This window comes from Monodelphis domestica, chromosome 1 (assembly GCF_027887165.1).
Source record: "Monodelphis domestica isolate mMonDom1 chromosome 1, mMonDom1.pri, whole genome shotgun sequence".
NCBI lineage: Eukaryota > Metazoa > Chordata > Mammalia > Didelphimorphia > Didelphidae > Monodelphis > Monodelphis domestica.
Genome location: NC_077227.1, coordinates 580,036,081 through 580,059,522, shown reverse-complemented (window position 1 = coordinate 580,059,522; position 23,442 = coordinate 580,036,081). Strand labels below are relative to the sequence as shown.

Genomic DNA, 23,442 nt, shown 5'->3' with positions numbered 1-23,442 from the left:
ATTTTGTGATGTGAAGAGATCTGAAGTGGAAATACCTAGCCAGAAAAAGGAATATAAATGCTAATATTTCTTTCAATGGATATCTGGTATTCTAAAGTGTGTCATGTATACTGAATAAGAGGTTAGATCTTTTTTCATTTTTTTGATTAACTGTTCAAAAGTAAAATGCTTGTGTTTGCAGAGTAGATTCATAATTGCTGGAGGTATTCAAGGAAAAGATTGATCCCAACTTCTCAGGGATCAATCATATGGAAGGGAGGTCTGATGATCCAGATCCAGATTATTTAATATTTGATGTCATTTCCAACTTGGATATTCTATAATTTTAATAATTGATTTTAACATGACAGCTCTAAAGACTAATATCTTTAAGGAAGTAACAGGTGAGGCAGGTTTAGTCTTTCTGTAAAGAGAGATAACCTAAAAGTCAGAACTGTTCTGAAGTGGAATTGACTATTTCAGGAAATGTAAAACATTGGTTTAAATCTAGTTCTGGCCAAATACCTTCTAGTTTTCCCAATGATTTTTACCAAATAGTAAATTTTTATTCCAAAAAAATTGGAAATTTACCTTTGCCAAACACAATGTTACCATAATCATTTTAATGATTGTTGTATTTTTGTTTGTTTCACTGATCTCATTTTCTTTGGTATTTTTGAACTTTTGATTATCCAAATGAATTTTGTTACTACTTTTTTACTACAATAAAATAATTTTTAGTAATGTATTTGGGGAGACATTGAGTAAGTAGATTAATTTAGAAAGATTATCATTTTAATTATATTGGCTCTATCCACCTAAGAATAATTCATATTTCTCCAATTATTTAAATATGACTTTAATTTTATAAAAAGTGTTTGTAATTATTTCACATATTTTTTGATTCATTTTGGAAAATATAATCCTAGGTATTTTATTCTATCAATGGTTAATTTAAAATAGTTTTCTCTTACTGTCTCTTCTTGCAGGTCATTTTTGGTGATATACAGAAATGCTAAATTTACGTTGGCTTGTTTTATATCCTACTAAATTGCTAAAATTAAGTTTGTTGAGTATTTAGGATTTTTCCATAAATATCATCATATTGGTGAACAAAGGTAGTTTTGTTATTTTGCTACTTCTTTGTCTATTCTGAAACCTTCAATTTTTTTCTTCTCCCATTGCTATTTCTAGCATTTTTAGTACAGAATTTTAAAATAGTGATGATTGTTTTACTCCTTTTAATAGAAATGAGTATATTTTGTCAAAATATTTTCCAGCATCTATTATAATCACATGATTATTGCTACTTTTTGTTGATATAATAAATTATGTTAATAGTTTACCTAATATTAAACCATCCCTCCATACCTGATATAAATCCTGTCTGGTCAAACTATATCATCCATATGATTTAATGTTGTAGTCTACTGGCTAATATTTTATTTAGAATTTTTACATTTATATACATTAATGAAATTAGCCTATAATTTTCATTCTCTGTTTTTGCTCTTATAGGTTTAGGTATTAGTACCATATATGTTTCATAAAAGGAGTTTGATAAGATTCCTTCTTACCAATTGTCCTAAGTAATTTATTATTAGCATCAGATGATATTTAAATATTCAGTAAAATTCATTTATAAATACATATGGTCTTGATGCTTTTTTTTCTCTTTTTTCTAAAATAGGTTTATTTAAGTATTCTATTTGTTCTTCTGTTAGTCCAAGCAATTCATACTTTTATAAGTTTTCATTCATTTCATTTAAATTATTAAATTTTTTACATATTATTGGGCAAAATAACTCAATAATTGTTTTGATTTCTTCTTCATTAGTAGTAAATTCACCCTTTTATTTTTTATGCTAGTGATTTGGTTTCCTTTTCTCTTTTTAAAAATCATATTAACCAATTCTTTATGTATTTTGCTGGATTTCCCCCATAAAATAAACTTCATTTTATTTTTTTTTAAGTTCAATGATGTTCTTACATTCAATTTTATTAATCTCACTTTTCATTTTTAGAATTTTCAAATTAGAATTGAAAATGAGGATTTTTTGTTATTGTTCTGATTTTTAAATAGTATAATGAATCAATTGACCTTTTTTTTATAGATATAAACATTTAGAGGTATAAATTTTCCTCTAACTATCAATTTGTTGTATTTGGTAAGTTTTGGTATGTTGTCTTATTATTATCATATTTAATTAAATAAGTTATCATTATAACTAATTCTCACTCATTCTTTAAGATGGTTAGTCTCCAATTAATTTTTATTTTGTGATTCCATGATCCCTTATCAAATATAATTTATATTGCATTTTGACTAGGAAAGGATACATTTAATAATTTTCTTTTTTTCATTCAATTATAAAATTTTTGTATCTTAATATATGGTCAATTTTTATAAAAGTATCATGTTACTAAGAAAAAGGTATATTCTGTTCTATCCCCATATAGTTCTTTCCAGAAGTCTATCATTTCTAATTTATCTATGATTTTACTTATGTTCTTAACTTCTTTATTTTTTGACTTAATTTAATCAAATTTAAGAAGCAAAAGTTAAAATCTCCCATTGTTATAGTTTTGTTATTAATTTCCGTTTGTAACTTTTTTAGCTTTTTCTTTTAAAAAAAACTTGATGCTATAACATTTGATGCATAAATGTTTAGTACTAAGAATGTTTCATTAACCATGGTTTCTTTTAAAATAATGTAGGTTTTTCTATTTATCTCTTTTAATTAGATCTATTTCAGCTTTATGTTTGTCTGAGACCATTATGGTTAATCCTGATTTTTTTTTTTTGTCTTCTGAAGCACAATATATTCTACTCCCTCTCTCTATTATTTCTCTGTGCCTCTCATTTTCTAATGTGTTTCTTGTAAACAGCATATTGTTGGGTTTCAGTTTTTAATCCAGCCAGCTCTTGGTTCCCCTTTAATGGGTAAATTCATCTAATTCACATTCAAATTTATAATTATTAGCTGTGTGTTTCCCTCCATTCTCTTTTTCTTTGTTTTTTTTTCTTTGTATTTTTGTTCTTCTTCCTGAGAAATCTAATGTTCCTCTAACCACTATCTCCTTAATACCTATTCCTTCTGCAGTTCCACCTTAATTTTCCTCCCTTAGTCTTATAAGTTCCCCATCCTTTTCTCTTCTTTTTACACTCCTAGTTGTTAATTTATTTATCCTTCTATAAGTCCATACTTTATCTCCTTCTTACCCTCTTATGTGTTAATATAAATAATTTCTATAATTCCATCCATTATCTTCTTCCATTGTTCTCTTCTTTTTTATCTATGTGTTTTGTAAGAGATTCCTTCTTTTCAAAATTATCTCTAGTGTTCTTATCTCCTTTTAAGTTAAGAAAAAATTTACCTTTCTTTGTTTTTCCCCCTTCTTTTACCCAGATCCAATGAAAATGAGATACTAGAATTACCAACTCTTCATCATCTCCTTTCTTTCACTGTAACATTTCTTTTATCTATACTTCTTTTATAGAAGATAGTTATTCCAATTTATATTCTACATCTAATTTTATTTTGTTTTTAACTGATTATATTTTATTGAATTTGACCTCAAAGCTTCCATCTCTAAATTCCCCTTCAAACCACCCAATTAATGATGCCATTATTAAAGATCAAACATACCATTTCCCCACATATGAACATTCTGACTATTTAAATATTTTAATTGGTCTTTCATATTATCTTATATTTCTTCTCATTAATGTATATGATATTTTCCATTTGGTTCTGGTCACAAAATTTGAAAGTCTTTTCTTTAAATAGTCATTTCTTTTCCTTTATTATGATATTCGGATCTTGCTGAGTATTTGTAAACCCAGATTCTTTTATCCTCAAAATGTGGTACTCCATACCTTTCATTGTTTTAATGTAGAAGCTGCTAAAACTCCTTATCCTTTTTTTTTTTTAGTTATTTGTGTCATTTTCTCCTTAATCTGAGAATCATAAAATTTAGCTATAATGTTCCTGGGAGTTTTCCTGTTGGGATCTCTTATAGGTGGTAATTAATGAATTCTTTCAAGTTCTACTTTATTTTCTAGTTCCAAAATTTCCTGACAATTTTCTTTAGTAAGTTTTAGAAAGTGGAGTTTAAACTCTTTTTCTTTAATCATAACTTTTAGATTGTCAAAGAATTCTTATATTGTCTCTTCTCAACTTGTTTTCCAGAATAGCCTCATGTAATTAGATGTTTCCTAATTTTTTCTATTTTTCTTTTTTTTCTAGTTTTATTTTCTCTTGTTACCTTAGGGCTTCTTCTTACCCAATTATAATTTATAATAAATTATTTTTTCAGTGAGGTTTTGGATTTCATTTGCCAATTGATTGATCTTTCTTTTATAATTTTCTATATTTTTACATTGTTTCTATTTTTTCTCAGCCCCTCTCATTTGTTTTTTTTAAAGTCTTCTTTGAGCTCCTCCAAGAATTTTCTTAGGGGTGGGGGGCAGCTGGGTGGCTTAGTGGGTTGAGAGTCAGCCCTAGAGATGGGAGGTCCTAGGTTCAAATCTGGCCTCAGACACTTCCCAGCTGTGTGACCCTGGGCAAGTCACTTGACCCCCATTGTCTAGCCCTTAGCACTCTTCTACCTTGGAACCAACATGTAGTATTGATTCTAAGATAGAAGGTAAGGGTTTCAAAAAAAAAGAATTTTCTTAGGACTTGTGTTCATTTTATATTTTCTTTTAGAGTTTTGTAAGTGGTTGCTTTAATTTCATTGTCTTCTGAATTTGAACTCTGATCTTTTTTATTATTTTCAAAGAAGCTGTCTATGGTTGGGTGATTTCTCTTTTGCTTACATATTTTAAAGTTATTTTTAGAAGCCTATTTCTTAAATTGTCAATTTTATGGAGTTGTCAGTTTCTTTTCCCTATGTGTGTAGGATGTCTCTGGGTTTAGTTTCTTGTTGTTATTGTTGTGGTTGATATTAACTGAGATCTATGAGAGTCTTTTCATTTCTCCCAACATCATTTTCAAAACCCTTTCCCAATATGGTTTCTCTGGAGGTGTTGTCTTCTTACTCTTCTATCCTAAAGCTTCAACCGTGGGACAATGTCTGAGGATTCAGTATTTTCTTGGAGTTTTCTTCTTCTTATGAGCAGCAATCAGAAACTGCCTTCTTCAGGGGTTCATTTGCTTGTGTATTCATTCCTCCACTTCTGTAGCCACACTTTGATACAACCTTTACCTAGTTAGTACATGTAGTCCTTACAGTCTTCCTTCAGTCAACCATCTGTGTATTTGGTCCTTTCAAGTTGTCTCATGATGGAGCATTATTTCTCCCTGACTCTTAATAACATTTGCTGCTTTAAAGTTCACTTAGAGGCACTATTCTTAAACATTTGTGAGGGAATTTGGAAAATGAAGTAAACTTCTGACCTCCTCCACTGTCTTCCTAGAATGCGACACAAGCTCATTTTTAGTGAATTGTGGAGCCAAACAAAATTAAAGTGTGTCGCCCAACTGTGTAACATTCATAATAGTCAAAGTCAACATCAAGTCCTCATTTGAACCAGGTAACCAAGAAGGTACACATTATGAGCAGCAGCAGGTAAACATACTGCCAAGGTGAGAAATAGATCATAACAAAGTAACAGGTAACCAGAGAGGTATATGTTTGGAGGGAGATGGTATTGATTCTAAATGACCAGCTCTGAATCTACTTGTTTTGCCTTGATTATTAGCTCTGAGCTTCCATTGTTAGTATCACCAGGTGAGATCACCTCCTTCTTCTACCCCTGTCAATTTAGATATCCTGACTTCCTTATTTGGATGAAAAGTGCAAATCACAGCTCCAGCTGCCTTGATCCCTAAAGCTGAGTGGCTCCCCCAAATACAGGATTGTGTGACTGACTAACTAACTAACTAACTAACTAACTAACTATATGTATATATATATATACACATTGTGGACAACTCAGGATAACTTAGCGTTTTTGACTGAGAATGATGATGTTTTAATGATAAAGCTGGCTTTCAATAATAACCATGACACTCATTCAGAAAGAAATCATCAGTGTCCTGAGCATCTGACTTAGATAAAAACTATCCATTTGGCAATTCAGGCCAATTTGAGGAAATGAGTAAGATCCTTTATCCAGTCAACCTCATTGGACTTTACTGGAGACTTTCTGATCTCTCCTGAATTCCTTTAATGCAATGGATTCACTTCACTAGGTCATTCATTCCATTGTTTCATTCTCCATTAGCTCAGAAATTGGCTTATTATCACTAATCTTAGTGTTTCCATTTTTAGCAGAGGACCATAAAAGATAAGCATGGAGATAAAAAAAAAACAAAACTCCTGGGACAGTTTGAAAAGGATCAGAAAGAAAAAAAAACCCAAGAACTATTTGGATTATGGATACTAGGAGGTCAGAGAACAGAGCTAGCCAGTTTGGATGTTAAGTTAAAGCTGAAGGCAATACTTCACCATAAGAATCAATAAACAAATATGAAATAAACAAAAGCCCTCCTCATATTACTGTATCCCATTGTGCTTATAGAGTAATTAAAAACTTGTAGCCCCAATCTCAGTCAGGCCTTTGAATCTGAGATGAAGGCTTTGACAAAAATCAACTCATTTATTTGATATAATAGCTCAGTCTAGATTCTAGAATTTTAATTACATTTTTATAGATAAAACTGAGGTAAAGAAAAGATAATTTTATATGTTTCTATAAGGTGTTAATATTTACAAAGATTTTCCCTCATAACTGATATATGTGGTAGAAAGTAAAAGCATTATCACTATTATCTTAGAGATAAGGAAAGTGAAGTTCAGAGATAAAATCTTTTTCTTCCTTCCCCAAAATGAAGTAATTTGTCCACTGACAAGAAAATGGGCTGAGAGACAAGATGACTTGCTTAAGTTTTACAAAGCTAAGAAGTGACAGGACCTAGATATGAATTGAATTTCCAACTTCAAATACAGCATTTTTCCTATTTTATAACAGTAGAAAAAGATTCAATTCAATTCAAGAGTTGTGGTCCTCAGGCAACTCCTTTCCTTATTGGGACATCAAGTCCTAGCATCAATTAATGTTTTCCTCCCAAATTGAGGACCAATAAAGGAGAACAAAGGGTTTTTAGAAAATTTTGTTCTATTACAAGACTTAAGAATTTCCCAAGACAAGTGTCTTGAAGTGATTTGTATACCTGAGTTGTCAACCCCTCCAGGAAAGAGCACAGTTAACCATATACCCATTTATTTTTCCTTGTTTCACAAAACACCACCCCAAATGAAGTTGGCATTGACATGCGAAATCTTCAACACAAAGATTTCAACTTCTAAGAGGAGAAAAAATTAGTTTCTTTCCTATATTTCCCAGATATAATCCCATGAAACATATAAAGTACTCACGTTGCTCAGAATGGTTAACTAAAATCACAGCAATCATAGCAGATACCATAATTCTTTGTCACTCATTGAACATATAAGCCAGTAGAATGTAATTCCCTGAATTTATGCCATTTACTGGAGACATCCACTGACCACTAGGTGATAGTAAAAGCATATTCAATGTGTCAACATGAACTTTCTTTCAGCAGCATAATGCTTGATGATTATTCCTTTCTATTTCTTTCATATTGGCTGAGAAGATTTCAAAGCAATGTTGTATTTTTCAAAGTTTGTATCTCCTTTGCCAATTATTTAATTTTATTCTTTCTTCTCTATTTACTACTTCTCTATTTGCAACCCCCACTACCCACCATTGTTTTTTAGTTTTATTTTATTTTAGTCTACAAAGTTGAAAGACACTCAATAGGAATACTGAAGGGCAGCTATGTGGTACAGTGGATAAGAGTACTTACTGACCTGGAGTCAGGAAGACTCCTCCTGAACTCAAATTTGGCCTCAGACACTTACCAGTTATGTGACTCTGAGTAAGTGACTAACCCCTGTTTTCCTCAATTTTCACATCTATAAAATGAGCTGGAGAAGGAAATGGAAAAATCATTCCAGTATTTTTGCCAAGAAAACTCCAAATGGTATCACAAAGAGGCAGACATGAAGGAAAATGACTACCTAAGTGACTTTGGGTACAAAGACTCATGGTATTTTCTACTAAAGCATGGAGAGGTTGTTATCTGTGTGACAGAAGGAAGATTCACATGAATTAAATGATGACTCTTTGGAAGGATTCCAGGAGTAGAAATGCACCAGTCCTACTTACTTAGCAGGACAATTAACATCCTCCAAATTATAGGAAGGCAAATTTCTACTAGCCTTTTTAAGATTCTCCCACTCCAGCCAAATCTTGATTATTCAGTAGTACCATTGATGAAACAATAATAATAATAATAATAACAGATATTTATATAGTTTGTTGAGTTAACATAGAGCTTAACACACCCTTTTTATTGGATCCTTCAAGTTTCTATGTGAGGAATTAATTACTTCTACCTCCCATTTTACAGAAGAGGAAAGTGAGGCTCACAAAAGATAAGTGACTTGTGAGTTTAAATATTTAAAATGGTGTTCAAAACTAGTTCCCTACAAATCAAGGTTCAGCACTTAACCTGCCAGGCTGAATTTTCTAACACTTCACCGTATTTCAGTATTTCTGTAGTCTGCTACTATTATCTAGGTCTCATCACCTTATGATGTAAGTTGTTTAGGCAGCCATGTGGTGCAGCAGAGTGAATGCTAGACCTGAAGTCAAGAAGGCAGGAGTTCAAATCCAGCATTAGATACTTACTAGCTATGTGACTTATTGAGGGAGAATCATTTAAACTCTTTTGCCTCATTTTCTTCAGCTGTGAAATGGGACTAATAATAGCATTGACAGAAATGACAAATGACAGAAACGTTTTGAGATTCAAATGAGATAATATTTGTAAGACACTTTGCAAATCTTAAAAGGCCATATAACTGTTAGCTATTAACATTATTATTATTATTATTATTATTCATGTGGATTGTGGGCATTGTAAAGGCAAAAAGATAACAAGAACATAAATTGTGCAATAAAGCATATCAATGGATATCAGTGGATTGAGAGCCAGGCTTAGAGACAGGAGATCTTGGGTTCAAATTTGGCTTCAGACACTTCCTAACTATGTGTCCCTGGGCAAGGCACTTAACTCCCACTGCCTATCCTTTACTGCTCTTCTGCCTTGGACCCAATACGCAATATTGATTCTAAGACAAAAGGTGTTAAAAAGTGTTAAAAACAAACAAACTGCAATATCAGAGTGATAACCCTCACCAAAGAGATTGCCAATCTGTTGGAATATGAGTTTTTAATTTTGTTTACTCAGTAGCTAGGTGCCATGGTAAATAGAGTAGTAATCATGAAGCCAAGTAGACACCTTTGTCCATTCAAATCTAGCCTCAGAAACTAATAATGTGATTCTAGGCAAGTCACTGAGCCATCTTTGCCTCAGTTTCCTCATGTGTAAAATGAACTGAAGAGGGAAATGGTAAACTACTGCAGTGTTTCTGCTAAGAAAGCCCCAAATGGGGTGAGACACAACTGAACAACAATGTTACTCAGTATAGTGGAGTGTTTGCTGCATTTGTAGTAAGAACACTTAGGCTAGAATCCATACTCTGTTGCTGATTGCCTTTGTGATCCCTAGTAAGTCATTTAACTTCTTGGGGCTTCAGGTAATCATTGTAAGAAAATCATTTTAGAGGTACCAATACCACCAACTAGGCTAGCCTCATATCTTTCTTCCTAAAATAAAGCAGCTAACATTTACAGAATACTTTAAGGTTTGCAAAATGATAAGTGTTCAAAGCACTTTCATTTAGATTCAGCTTTATTTTTATTATATCCCTGAGTATATCATTTCCATTTTAAAGAAGGAGAAATTGAGGTTTGGAAAAAATAAATAAATTTTCCAGGGCCAGTTAATCAGCAAAGAGATCAAGACTTAATTGCGTTTCTCTTGATTTTCTATAGGAGTTTCCCAACCATGTGCAACCCTTAGCCACTCAGACTCTCCAGTTCCTCTATGTGTCCTGTGTATCTTAAACTGTCATCTATTTTTGAAAACAGAAAACCTGGGTGTGGGGATTTGGTGACGATTTAACATCATTTTTGTAATTTCTGGCATGATTACCTTTCCAGTTTGTTCCATAAAAAGGGAAATTAGAAAAGTTGCTAAACCTGGAACCAAACAGCCCTGAGCAATTAATCCTAGCTTCAGTTCAGCAAAGCAGATGATGTTGTCTCCAGAAGTCCTGTTCCAGTGGGGAATCTTTAGCAGGTAATCCTATTTAATTTGAAAAGTAGGTTAGTCTTTGTAAAAGTAATTTTTCTTTCTGAAAAAATGATCATTCATTCTTTGACACAATCACAGTTCATAACAATAATGCGCAGCTAGGTAGCACAGTGGATAGAGTGCTAGGCCTATAATCAAAAAGACTCATCTTCCTAAGTTAAAATTTGGCTTCAGATACTTACTAGCTATATGACCCTGGGCAAGTCACTTGACCTTGTTTGCCTCAGTTTCTTCATCTGTAAAATAAGCTGGAAAAGGAGATGGTGAACCACTCCAGTATCTATGCCAAGAAAACCCCAAATGGGATCAGAAAGACTTGGAAGTGACTGAAAAATAACTGAACAATAATCAAAATATAACACACATTTCTTCAACTTTGTTTCCCCTACAACACTCCTGAGACATGGCTAATTAAATTACTATGATCCTCATTTTATAGATGGCAAAACTGAGGCTCTGAAAAAAAAATAATCTACTTTCACTGGATCACTTAGAGCTAGTAAGTGGTAAAATCAGGATTTAAGGTGAGAGCTAATGCACATTTCCATTTTATTATTTTTCCTCTGTGCATGAGCATATCAGTTGTTCTCAGTGCTTACTTAGCTCCATGGTGCTTATGAAAACAAATTCATCATTTCATTTTGCAAATGCTGAATATCTCTTTGTTCCACTAATATCTAAGGTAGCACTTTGCAGAAAATAGATACCTAGGAAAATTGTTTTCATGAAGAATTTCTTTGAACTGAACCCACTTTGTCAAAATTGAAATCTAGTTCTATAAATTCAAATTAAATATTTGGGCTCTGATATGTACCCAAAGCCATACCTTTGTGTGATGAAGATCAGGGAATATCCAAATTATAGAGAAAGAATTCCATTAAAAACCAATGCAAAGTTACGTGTAACCCCATAGCCAAGCAGAAAAGCCTATCTTGGTGCATTAGGTTACCAGAGCAAGATGGAATTTTATGGCAGCCAAAGAAGTTAGTGTAATCTTAATTGTAGTGGCCAGGGATAGGGAAGTGACAGCTCCTCTATATAATGACCTAGTGAGATAACCTCCATAATGCTATGTTCCATTCCATGAAGGAGATTCAGGAAGGGCTTTGAAAAGCTCCAAAGTTTATAGAGACCCCAAGCCCAGGCTGTGAAAGTGCTTGAGGTCATGCTGTATGTGGACTGATAATAAATAGACTTGGGGGATGTTTAGCCTGAAGGAGAGATGCCTTTGCAGGGATGCAATAGCTGACTTTAAATAGTTAGTTAAAAGACTGTCATTTGGAAGAGAAATAAGACCTGTTCTACTTGACCTCAAAGGGTGGAATTTGGTTCAAAAAAGGGAGGAGCAGACATGTAGAGTTCGATATCTGGTGGATATAAGTATACAATTCTGAATAATTAGACTCATCCAAATATGGAACAGGATAATTTGGAAGGAAATAATTTCCATCCCTCACTGAAAGCTTTCAATCAAATACCTAGGTTGACTTTATATTAAGGAGCCATAGAGGGGATTGTTGCTGAGATACAGGGGTTTGGGGATCCTTCCAGCTCAGTTATTCAGTAACTGAGCCTCAATTTTTTCATCTGTAAAACATGGGGATTGAACTAGATGTCCTCTTTATTGCTTCCCAATGCTAACTAATGATTTAATAATCTAATACCACTACGTAGACTGAGCTGTTATTGTACCTTGTTTTGGGGTTGAATTATCTGTATGATGACTCTGGTCTTTGGATAATAGTTCTTGATAGAGAGCACCCTGTGTGAAAAAATAGATATGCTTCTCAGTTTGCTTGTGTAGGTTAAAACACTTCTTTAATATAGACCACTGGGTGAGAATTTGTTTGTTTGTTTTCATGAGGCAGGATTAGTATTTTATAATGTTGATATTTAGCTATTTTGTTGAATATGTATGCATGCATAGGTAACTGAGGGGGAAAACATAATATATTCTTAGATTCAGCAAACTATACTTTTGGAAAGTTCAGCTATTCAGATTAAGAGTCCCTAAAACAAATTATCACCTGGCATGAGTAGAAGTTATGATGACATATGAAAGACTCAATAGTATAGTATACCATATGTTAGGCTGATACATCTAAAACCCTCTCCACAGACCCCTATTTAGGTCTCTTGAAGAGGCAAAAAATTTGATTTTCAGCCTAAATATTTTCAAATGCAAAACTACAAAGTGGCCCAAAAAATGAATGTTATTAACTTTGCATGCTTCAAATTAGTTGTAAGAGAATGTAGGCCTCTTGAAAAAAGGAACTATTTCACTTTAATAATAATAACTTTTGTATCCCTAATATCTAACATGGTACCCAGCATAACTATGTATTTATAACTTAATAAATGCTTACTAGTCAATTTGTTGTACAAAAATCCTGATAAATATTTATTATTTTACCCATTTATTGATTCATATTTGTGATTGAGAATGGTTATACACACACATATATACACTGTGTGTGTGTATATATATATATTTATACATATATATACATATGTTATTTAATCTGAATAGGGCAAATTAACACCTTTATATTGATCTGAATAGACATATGCTTATAATATATGCAAAATCAAAATTATGAATCAGATAACTGAATAATCCAATGACCTTCTGAGTCTTCTGCAGCCTCAAACTGTAATACTAGTCTTGATTCATCTTGCCATAGTCCAAAAGGTAAGTCAGTGAGAGTGAATGGTTCAATGAATCAAACCAAATTAAAAATAAATAAATAAACAAACCCCAACAAACAAAAAAACTCAAGGCAGAAACCATACTGAAATGTGGGTGTATCTTTATAGAGAGAAGGAGAGAGAGAGAGCAAGACAGACAGATGCAGAGACAAAGAGACAGAGACAGACAGAGTAAGACAGAAAGAGAGATGGAGAACTTAGACATATAAAATGAATATTTTTGGGAAAACACAGAAAAGCATTATGACAGGAGTGCAGAGGAAGATTTGTCTACCTTCTTCCCCTCAGTGAATGCATAATGGGATTAAGAAAGTGAAAAGAGAGTTTTATTTCCACAGACACTAGTTTTTGATATATTGAAATGAAACAATGCCTAGAGAGGGCTGTGAATATATAGTATCAACTGGTGCTTGTTGAACTGAATTGTTTTAGGAACTAAAAAGTTCCCTTTCACTGAAAATGTTCAAGCAAGGATTGAGAGGCCACCTCTGGGGGATATTTATGGAGTGGAAGATTGGACAAGATGTCTAAAGTCTCTTCCAAACCCAATAAAATTCTCCACAAAGAGGTGCCACATCCTTCTTTATACTCCCACCCTCAGGACTTTGAGAAGATGGAACAAAACAAACACTGGAGCATGAAACATGCTGACCTCTTACCTCATGATGTTAGCAGTGTCTTCCATGTGTGAATCAGGACATGAAGGGTTAGCTAAAATCAGACAGGCTTCTGAAGATTCCACCTACTCTTCAAGATCAAACAGAGACCAACATGTCAAATATTTGGGGAACTTAGGACTGCCTTGACCCTGAGCTGGCTTATGATTTAAAGGCAAAAGAGCCACAAGAGTAACCTCCCAGTAGGGAATTCACTGTGATGAAAGAAGCAGTGTACTGTGGTATAGGAATTCTTCTTTCATACCAGGCTCATAGTTATCATAGGACCCAGGACAGCTGATTAAAAAGAGCTGTAGATAGAAGCTAGTAAAAATAACTACCAATAATGCTTTAAAGTTTAAAAATCATAGTTTTCACAAAAATCCTGGGAGGAGGTACCATAAGTATTATTGCCCTTAATTGTCAGAAAAGAAAATGAATATGCTGAGAAATGATTTGATTTCTCCATGAATACATAGCTTATAAGACACAGGATGAGCCCAGATCTCCTGATCAAAGTCAAGTCTGTGTTGGAGCTGACTTGTTCCAGCTCTGGAAAGCTGATTATTAAATTTTCTCTATGAATGTTCACACCTGAGGAATCAGCAAATGCTACAAATTGCAGCTTGGTTTATTCTTTTGTTGATTATATAGACTTAAGAACATGACGGAGAAAATAATACAGATAAATTTAAAGGTGTGCTGACATACATTCTGCCCCAGAGAACTGGTTGTTAAACATTTACCAGCACACCCTTTCCCTAAGCTCAATGAATACTCTTTTCCAGTAAGCCAGCCTACTTAGGTTAGAATAGTCGACTCCAAGATGCTCTTTAGTTCTAGAGTCTTATTTCTATAATATGCTCCCATTTAGGCACTAGAAGGTAACTTTTAGTTGGAATCTCAGTAAACTATTGGTAAAAGGAGGGCCTTGTAGCTCTGCCACTCTTTGTCTCTTTCTCTGTCTGTCTCTGTATCTCTGTCTCTCTGTGTCTCTCTATCTCTGTGTCTTTCTGTCTGTTTGTCTCTGTCCCCTTTCTATAAGAAAAAACTTCATAGATACTCCTTCAACTAGAATCCACCCCCTCACCCAATCATAGGTTCCCGTGGAGGGGGTGAAGGGGAATTGATGAACGAAATCTTGGTTGTCAAAACTGATCCAGGCTACTTGCTCATAAAACTATATAACTGGTGCCTATATGACTGTGTCTGAAGGTGATTGTACTTGTCTAAAAGATTTGTATAAAGTTTTCTCCTTCAATAAATTGGAGAGGAAATATCTCAAGGACTCGTATCTTTACAACAATGATTTTTAAAGAAATCTTATGCCTATGCAACTATTATGTAGTTGAAACTACGGCAGTCGATACTGCCATTAGGTGAAGGGTGAGGATTGAGTAAAAAAAGTGACTTTCCAAAAAAGCAAATGGGTTACCCTTGTCAAGAAAGGAGGTCTTACTGGGGATGTAGACTCTAAATGATCATCCTAGTGCAAACATCAACAACATGGAAATAGGTTCTGATCAAGGACACATGTAAAACAGTGGAATTGCACATCTGCTTTGGGAGGGGATGAGGAGAGGAGACAGAGGGAAAGAATATGATTCTAGTAATCAAGAAACAATGTTCTAAGTTGACTAAATACAATTTTCTAAAAAAATTAAATTAAAAAAAAAAGAAAGGAGGTCTTACCGCAACTCTCCTCAAATCTTCCCTTTTCAATGCTGATCCATGATAAAAATGAGCATAAGCCAAATAGAGTTTAAAAATTATTTCTAGCTCTGGAGAAGGAAGGGATCTAGACAAAAAAGAAAATAAAGATAGAGGAAAGGGAGAGAATTATTACATCTAAAAAGATAAGATAGGTAAGAATAGATAAATGGATATAGATAAAATATGATTATAGAACAATATATATTTGGCTCATTACTTATTAATCACTTTTTCTGTACCAGGGATTGTGCTAAGCTCTGAGGATAGAAATATAGTTAAACAACAGTCCCTCCCCTCAAAGGATAATAGGAGGATATAACATTTGGAGGTGATCCAGAAGGGAGGAGGCAAGAGGCTAATGAAAAAGAAAAGTCAGAATGCAAGCCAAGGCATAAGGTCAAAGGCTGGGAACCTTCCTGAAATAGAGACCTTGGAAAGGGTAATTGCCAATCAGAAGGCCTAGTAAAGTGTTGAAAAGAGATCCATTCTACTATTTTTTTCTGGAGGACATGAATCCACCTCTCTAATTTAATGGAATAAAGTCATTAAGCCTGGAATGACCAGAACTTTTGTTTGGAAAGGTGTGATTTCATATGTAGATGAAATTACTTGCCTGAACATTATTTTCAACAGTATTAGAAATGCTGCTTTCTCCTCCCATTCTATTTTGTGCTTAAAAGTTTTGTTAATAATGGCTCAGCCTCAAGTCTGAGAATGTCCACATAATTTTTTTTTGAGGGAATGTAAGTGGATTCACATATTGAGTGCTTCTGTTAGCTTATACTGCTTATTTTGAGTACCTTCCTTTCCCATATGTTGAAGATATACATTGTTCCACATATATGTAAATATAATGGGGTTTTTTCTATTCAAAATATAATTTATAAACATGATATCTGTGCATCAGTGTAGTCAGATTTATATTTGGAAAACTGATGAACCAAATAGTAAAAGGTACTAGTAACAGCTCCAATACTTTTTGTTCGTTTTTATTGTTTTGTTGGTGGTGATGGTAGTGGTGGTTTTCCTGAGACTTTTGCTATTCAATAAGGAAATCCACATGTTTCTCTAGGAGCAGGGGGGTCTCCATTTTATTTTTACCCAAAAACATGAAGTAAGAAAATATAAATGAATTTTTTTAAAAAATCTGTTGATCTTGAATTCATTTGTGCCTGTTTGACCATAGTTAAATTTGTTTTTAATATTATAACCCTTCAGACTGCTGCTGTTATATCCATATGTGTAGAATCCCTATCTCTTAACTCTATCTCTTTTTTCATGAGTCCACAGGGCAAACGACCCCCTTCAAAGCTCTCAATCCCACAAGCCCTTTTTGCTTCTCCAACTGCCACTCTTCTCCACCCTCCTCTCCTCCCCACATTCCAAAAATGGCTTCTCAGTACCAGTTTCCTTTCCACACATCTTAACTATTTCTTTAAAATAACCTGTAGCTTCTCTATGTGACAATGTGGAAGGAAGGTAGGCAAAGAATAAGTACCTATTGATTTGTGGAGTAACCCTGCAATTTTCAAGGAGGAGATAAAAGGAGAAACTCTAGAAACTCTGCCCTGAGGGTAGGTTATTACTCAAATGGGGGGGGGGGGTTGCTGTAAGACTAATGGGAAGCTCACTGTATGGAAAGTACCAAGCTTAAAAACTATGTCATATAAGAAATGGCTGAAATTATTTATTCTGGAGAAGAATTAGGAGCAATCTAAGAATTTTATTCATTTATATTGTGGAAAGGAACTAAAACAAGTTCTGGACTTTCTGCCACTGTGTTGGAACAAGCAACAATGGGAATATTAGAGAGAGAAGAAATTGACAAGACTGACAGTTGGTGGGGAAAGGGGCAACTGGGAGTGGCAGTGGGTCTTGTGAATAGCACTTCCTTCCTGGTGTAGGAGTCGGGGGGAGTTTTGGCTTCCCAGTCTCTGGTTAGAAATGACTCTATTTTCTTAAGCCCGAAGAGACAGGCTCAACCAGGTCTGAAAGTCAGAACTTTTCTTGTTGCTTGCTGTCTACTGCTAAGAATTTGAAATTAAGAAAACTAGAACAGATATAGTGTAGACAGGAATAAGAGAAACCCTCTACCAGCCTGTGAGGCCTGGCCTCAGCTCCAAAGCTAAAAAAGACTCCAACTTTATTTAGGGACATCTCTCTTCCCTTTTCCCTGATACCTCTCCAATCTGAACTAGTTATTAAAATTTATCTTATTGAATTTGAATTTGAACTCAAATAAGAGTTTTTTTCTGGGGCATATGTTTTCTGGGGCATAGAAGGAGCTGAACCTTAGTTCAGTCATCCAACTACAAATGGTCCTTATCAGACACCTGCTGGGGGACCAAAGTCTAGGGAAAGCATTGTCCCTCAGGAGGGTCCATGTTTACCTGCTCTGGGGCATCTCTGGCATCAATCCATAGAGAAGACATCCCTGCAGACTGTTCTAAGTGGCTTATTTCTTGGACACCCCATTTTGTTCAAAAATAGCCTCTCGGCAGGGGGCATCTCTCTCCTTTGCCTCACTGGCAGCCATATTCCCTCTCTACCTTCAACTCCTCCATTCCCTGCTACAAACCTTGTGTATCCACTGTTTTTTAAATTCCCCATTTTCCCTAAAATTATTATAATATTAAGGCTGTCACATGGAAAGGGGGTTAAACTTGTCTTGCTCAGTCTCAGCATATAGAACTAGAGGCAGTGAGGCAGACTTAAGATTCAAGCTAAGGAAAAAATTCATGACAATTGGTGTTACCTTGATTTCAAATTTTATTCTAGGCCACTATAATAATGATAATAATAGCTATAACAACAATAACAACATTTTTGTATCACTTTCAAGTTTGTAAAGTGTTTTTTTTTAAATAAATGCTATCTTTTGATAGCAACCCTTTGTGCTGGAGGTGCTATGATTACTCGATTTTACAGATGAGCAAACTAAGTTCCAGAAAGGTAGAATGTTTTTTTCCCAGGACCATATATATAACTAGAATTCAACATTGTAAAATAGTGAATTATTTAGGACTAGGAATCTTTAGGAGACAGTTAGAAAATCATTTGTTCTGGTTGACAAAGAGGAGATCCCTGTTAAGGTACAGATTAGAATAAATGATTTAGGAGACCCTTTTATCACCTTTCTGAGTTTCCTTGTTTCTGTTTTGTGATTGGGTAATCTCATTTTGTGTGGAGCTCTCCACTACATTAGAAAATCTTTCTCTAAAACAAAAAGAATTGAGCCACCTCTAATCACAGCCCTTTGAATGATAAAGAATTTGGATTTTCAACTTTAAATTTAAAGTTGACCACCCACCCAGTCATGGCCCAGAAGCCTGCGTTCTTGAATACCATTTCTCTAATCTTATTCCTTTGTCCTGTAGCATCAGACCTCATTTTTGAGTTTTGAGATTAAATTTAGAAGCTATAAGTAATGCAGATACACTTACTCTCCCAGGAAAATGATCTCATTATTATTTTCCCTTGATCTGTGGCCGAGGAAATTTCTTAGGAAAGATGTTACAGTGTCCACACTGATGTCTCCACAGACCACAATGAATCTGTGAAGCAAGTAAAAAAGTATAGGATCAGAAAGCTCTTTGGAAGACAAAACCATTGTCCTATCAAGGGTTAGATGCAAATATGTAAACCTGGAATCCTAGTCATCATGTATCCCACCTTTAAGAAAACATAGATGGGAAAAATCTAGCTTTATGTAAATAGAAAGAAAAAAAACAATGCAGAATAGGATATTTTTTGAAGAGTCTCTAGCTACCCATTTGCACCCATCTCCAGGCATAGGTTATATTTAAAACAGCAAAAATCTGCCCACAATACCTGTCACTGTTCTGAGATGAACCAAAGAAGAGGCTCTCCATTCTAAAGGCTGCTTATTCAAAATGAATCCTTCCCAGAGGCCAACTTTAGCTAAAGAATTTTATAACACATCAGAATATTCTACCAGTACATGACTCCCCACAGATTCATACTCACAGGAAGCTGCTTGCGGCTGGGGTTCAACTTCTTCATACCAGATATACAGATGCCTCCAGTGTCTCCTTCCTTTCTCAATCCTACATCTCCTCTGTGATATCTCTTTTATTCAATCAATCTGTTCTCTTTTCTAGCTCTCATATTCCTTCTTAAAACTCTCCCATTGTGGGGTTTGTGCAAAATAAGTGGGAAAGAGGGTCTTATTTCACCCTTTCTTTTCCTTTGGAGGCTAATTTTTCTTTCTCAAACGCAGATATATATTCATTGCCATCCTTTTCATTAAGTTCTTTTCCTTTCCACTACTACCTTTAGTAAACCAAATATGCCTTTCTCAAAAAAATTCACTAATTTGGGGGTTGTTGCTATATTCCCTGTCAAACTACGGTCAGGGACTAAATTTGGGGGACAGGAAGATTTACAATCAGATTTTAAAGCCTTGCATTTGAGCCAGTTCCAAACCAACTCCACAGAGAGTTTAATGCTTTGGAGCCTTTGCAGAGCCTGTTTCCCACAACTAGATCTTTCTGCTTCCTAATTTCTAGCTCTTTGAATTTCTCCTTTTTTTCCCTAGGCTCAGCACAGGTCTTACAGTTTTACCTTAATAAGGCCTTTCCTGAATACCTCAGTTGCTATTGTTTCCTCCATCCTTATTACTTTGTCTATGATTTGGTTACATTTTATATTTATTCATCTATATATGTTATCCAGTATCCATATTTCACTGAGTAGAATGTAAGCTCTCTGAAGGCAGGCACTGTTAATTTTTTTGTCTTTTCACACCAACAGTAGCACACAAAATGAGTGCTTAAAATTTTTTGTTGAATTGAATTAAATTTCTTACACTAAAATTGCTTTGAAACCTTTCCAATTCCATTGGTGATTCTATTGGCTTGAATGCTTGCAGTATAATAAATTGAATTATGATTGGTTTACATGTGATCGGTGCAATAGATCATCTACAAATGACTGTAAGTGAGATGTATGAAAATAATGTGAATTAAGAAAAACTCTTCCATGAAAGAACTACTCTGATATCTCATGATAGAATGGAAATGGCAAAAAATTGTCTAAGACTATGCCAGTGGGTCACAAGTTCTTGAAGGTACTATTGAGATTAAAGGCATTTTCATATGTGAACCATCAATGGACTGTTTCTATATTGTACAAGGACTAGGAACATAGAGATTCTTATTACCAGAAGCCTTGCTTCCAGTTAACAGTTTGACTTTGGTTAGAGAAACTCAAAAAATTTTCCTAAAGATTAGAGGGCTTGTGATTTAAGTTGTTAAAAGTGATACTAATTGTATTGAAAACTACAGGTGATACGAAATAGTGAATCTAATTTAATTTAATTTATATGCATTATTAGATGACAATTAGATAGATTGTGCTAGACACCCAGGATAGAGAATCAAAGATAAAATAGTCCCTGTCCTTAAGAACCTTATATTCCACTGCTGGGAAATAACACCAACAGATAAGTATATAATATATGTCTGTGTATCTACAAATCAATTATTTATATCTATCTATGAATGTTATGTGTGTACATGTTTGTCTACATATATTTTGTATATATACATATATATATGCATATATATATATACATATATATATATATACATATATATATATATATGTTTAAAGACATAGAGTAAATACCAAGTACTTGAAGGCCAGAGAGAACACTAACACTTGGGGAAAAGAACTGTACTTTAGTACAGTTTAGTTTTAGTGGTACTTAAAAGGAAACTAAAGATTCTATGAAGCAACAAGGACGAGAATGAGTTCTTGAGGCATGAAGATTAGTCTATAAAATATAAATAGGACTTTATATAATAAGTAACATTCCATGACAATGGAATCTCTACACGTAATACCAATTTTAAGATGTATATAAGCTATGATTGAATAAAACTCCAATAACTTTTTGGATTCTTTGAAAATTTGCATTGATCACTAAAGATTAGACCATTGTGAAATTTTAGACAGCCTAATTTTTATTAGATATTTTTTCCCTTATTAATAAAGACAAAGCAAATATCCCACCTATATCAGCAACTTTAGGGATTCAGTGCAAACTGTTAGCTTAGAACTTTTATGAAAGAGAAAATTATTATGTATAAAATAAATACCCACTTTCTTCCTCTGATCACTTTATAGGATGCGGCATATTTCTGGCCTCCTGTTAAGGTTTCCACAAGTTTAGGAACATAATTTGCAAATAGTATCTAAAATGACAAGCAAATATAACCTTAGTGAATACTCCTTGAATGTAACCTTGATACTAAAGTTGCTAGCACATCTGAATGATACTTTATCATTCCAGATTAATCAGAAAAATGGTCCCAGCACCTAAAAGCATTCCTCCAAATTACTGCATGATAATTCTTTTGGAGTGCTAAACAAATGTATTTTAGATGAAAAAAAAAGAGCTAATCTACTATCTTCTAGCCTTTTGATTTGATCCAATCTTAGAAATGTGGACCATTAGTGTTAGTGGTAATTAAAGAATGGCCTTACATAATGCTAACACAAGAATGGGATTTAAAGTAAGGAGGGGGAATAAAGGATATATATGACCTGGAATAAGATAAGAATTTTATCCATACTGCTTGTAATTTGGGAAAGATTTTTGGGTATTTTAAAGGAACAAGAAAGAGAAATAAGAATTTTGGGAAATGATAGAATGACTGATGGTCGAAGAAGTTAGGAGGAATGTTATTAAGCACATTATATATGCATATATATATATATATTAGAAACAAGGAGATGGGATTAGAATTACTAAAATATTAATAGGTAGCATTTATATAATTGTTTAATGTTTGCAAAGAGCTTTACAAATTTCTCACTTGTTCCTCACAACAATCCTCAGAGGGTAGGTGCCATTATCTACATTTTACAGATGAAGAAATTAAGGTAGGCAGAGGTTAAGTGACTTGTTGGGGGTCAAACAATTAGTAAATGTTGGAACCTAGATTTGAAACCAGACCTTACTGACTCCAGGTCAGATTCTGTCAGATCAGACTAACTCCAGGATGAATATTCTATCTAATGTGACATTTAGCTGCCTATTAAAGAGAAAGTTACTTCCATTGTTTCAAGTATTGGTGTATATACCAGCTGAGGTAAAAAATAACTTCTAGTGAGTGAATCTACTCCAAAAGTCTACTCCAAAAGTCAAGGGAAAAATGAGGAAGGAGTACATCAAATTTCATTCTTTATTTTCCCTGTATTATGAGAAGAAACTTATTCTGATAAAGGAAAAATGATTAAGGAAAATTAGGTTATGTGTTTCAGCTGAGAAAGAGGAGAATGCCTTTCTTCTCTGTTTACATTTCCTCAATCTCATCTCCAAAAACTTATTGATGTGGACTTTACAATGACTCTTTCTCTCTCTATCTATCTATCTATCTATCTATATTTTGTCAGTCTATTTTTCTATCCATCCATCTGTCTGTCTATTTAGTTACTCATTGAACTTTTCTGTCATGACAGAAATGCACAGGAAAATCTTTCATCTCTGAGAAAACTTAGCTTTTTTTTGTACAATTGTCTTGTTTAAACTATTCCTTGCCTAAGTACACAGAATCTAGAATTTGGAGTTATTAAATAGTTATTAAATAATTAAATAGAATATATGATGGCTAAAACATAAAGTTGGGTATCCGCACTATAACTTAAAACTTTTGACTAATGGGGCTTTTCTGGATAGGGATGTAATACATCTAACAAGGAATGCTCAGTTTGTATTTGCTTACAGACTTAAAAATATAATTTAAATGACTTTTAACTAAAAGGGAAAATGGAAAAATTGTCCATCTATAACCATTCACATATATAAAATTGAAAATAAATTAGTGAAAAGAATATTCTGAATGAAAAGAAGTTAAAATTACCTGAAAAAGAACACAAAGAAAATCATGTCTACAAAAGTCTTTAGACAAATGAACAAAGTGTGGGTAGTAAACATCATGAACTAAAAGCCCAAAGGTAAGAAGGGAAATTTAATCTTATAACTATTGGTCAGAGGTAAGAAACCTATTACTGAAATATGGTTCTAGAATAGTGGGACTTTATTAATTGAAATAGGGAGATATTTTGAAGGTTAGAAGAGAACTAGAAAATAGAAAAACCCA

General features: G+C 33.8%; 1 protein-coding gene across 4 annotated transcripts in view; it reads right to left on the bottom strand.

Moving 5' to 3' along the window:
- Nucleotides 1-23,442, bottom strand: part of KCNU1 (potassium calcium-activated channel subfamily U member 1) — a 314,287-nt gene that overhangs the window by 162,005 nt on the left and 128,840 nt on the right. For all 4 annotated transcript variants that reach the window (XM_056813505.1, XM_056813504.1, XM_056813506.1 and 1 more), the window contains 6 exons: nucleotides 21,440-21,531; nucleotides 18,757-18,867; nucleotides 15,293-15,398; nucleotides 13,604-13,686; nucleotides 11,928-11,997; nucleotides 10,074-10,226 (listed from right to left, as the gene is read on the bottom strand). In XM_056813505.1, coding sequence (XP_056669483.1) covers nucleotides 10,074-10,226; nucleotides 11,928-11,997; nucleotides 13,604-13,686; nucleotides 15,293-15,398; nucleotides 18,757-18,867; nucleotides 21,440-21,531 — 615 coding nt within the window. The remainder of the gene's footprint in view (nucleotides 1-10,073; nucleotides 10,227-11,927; nucleotides 11,998-13,603; nucleotides 13,687-15,292; nucleotides 15,399-18,756; nucleotides 18,868-21,439; nucleotides 21,532-23,442) is intronic.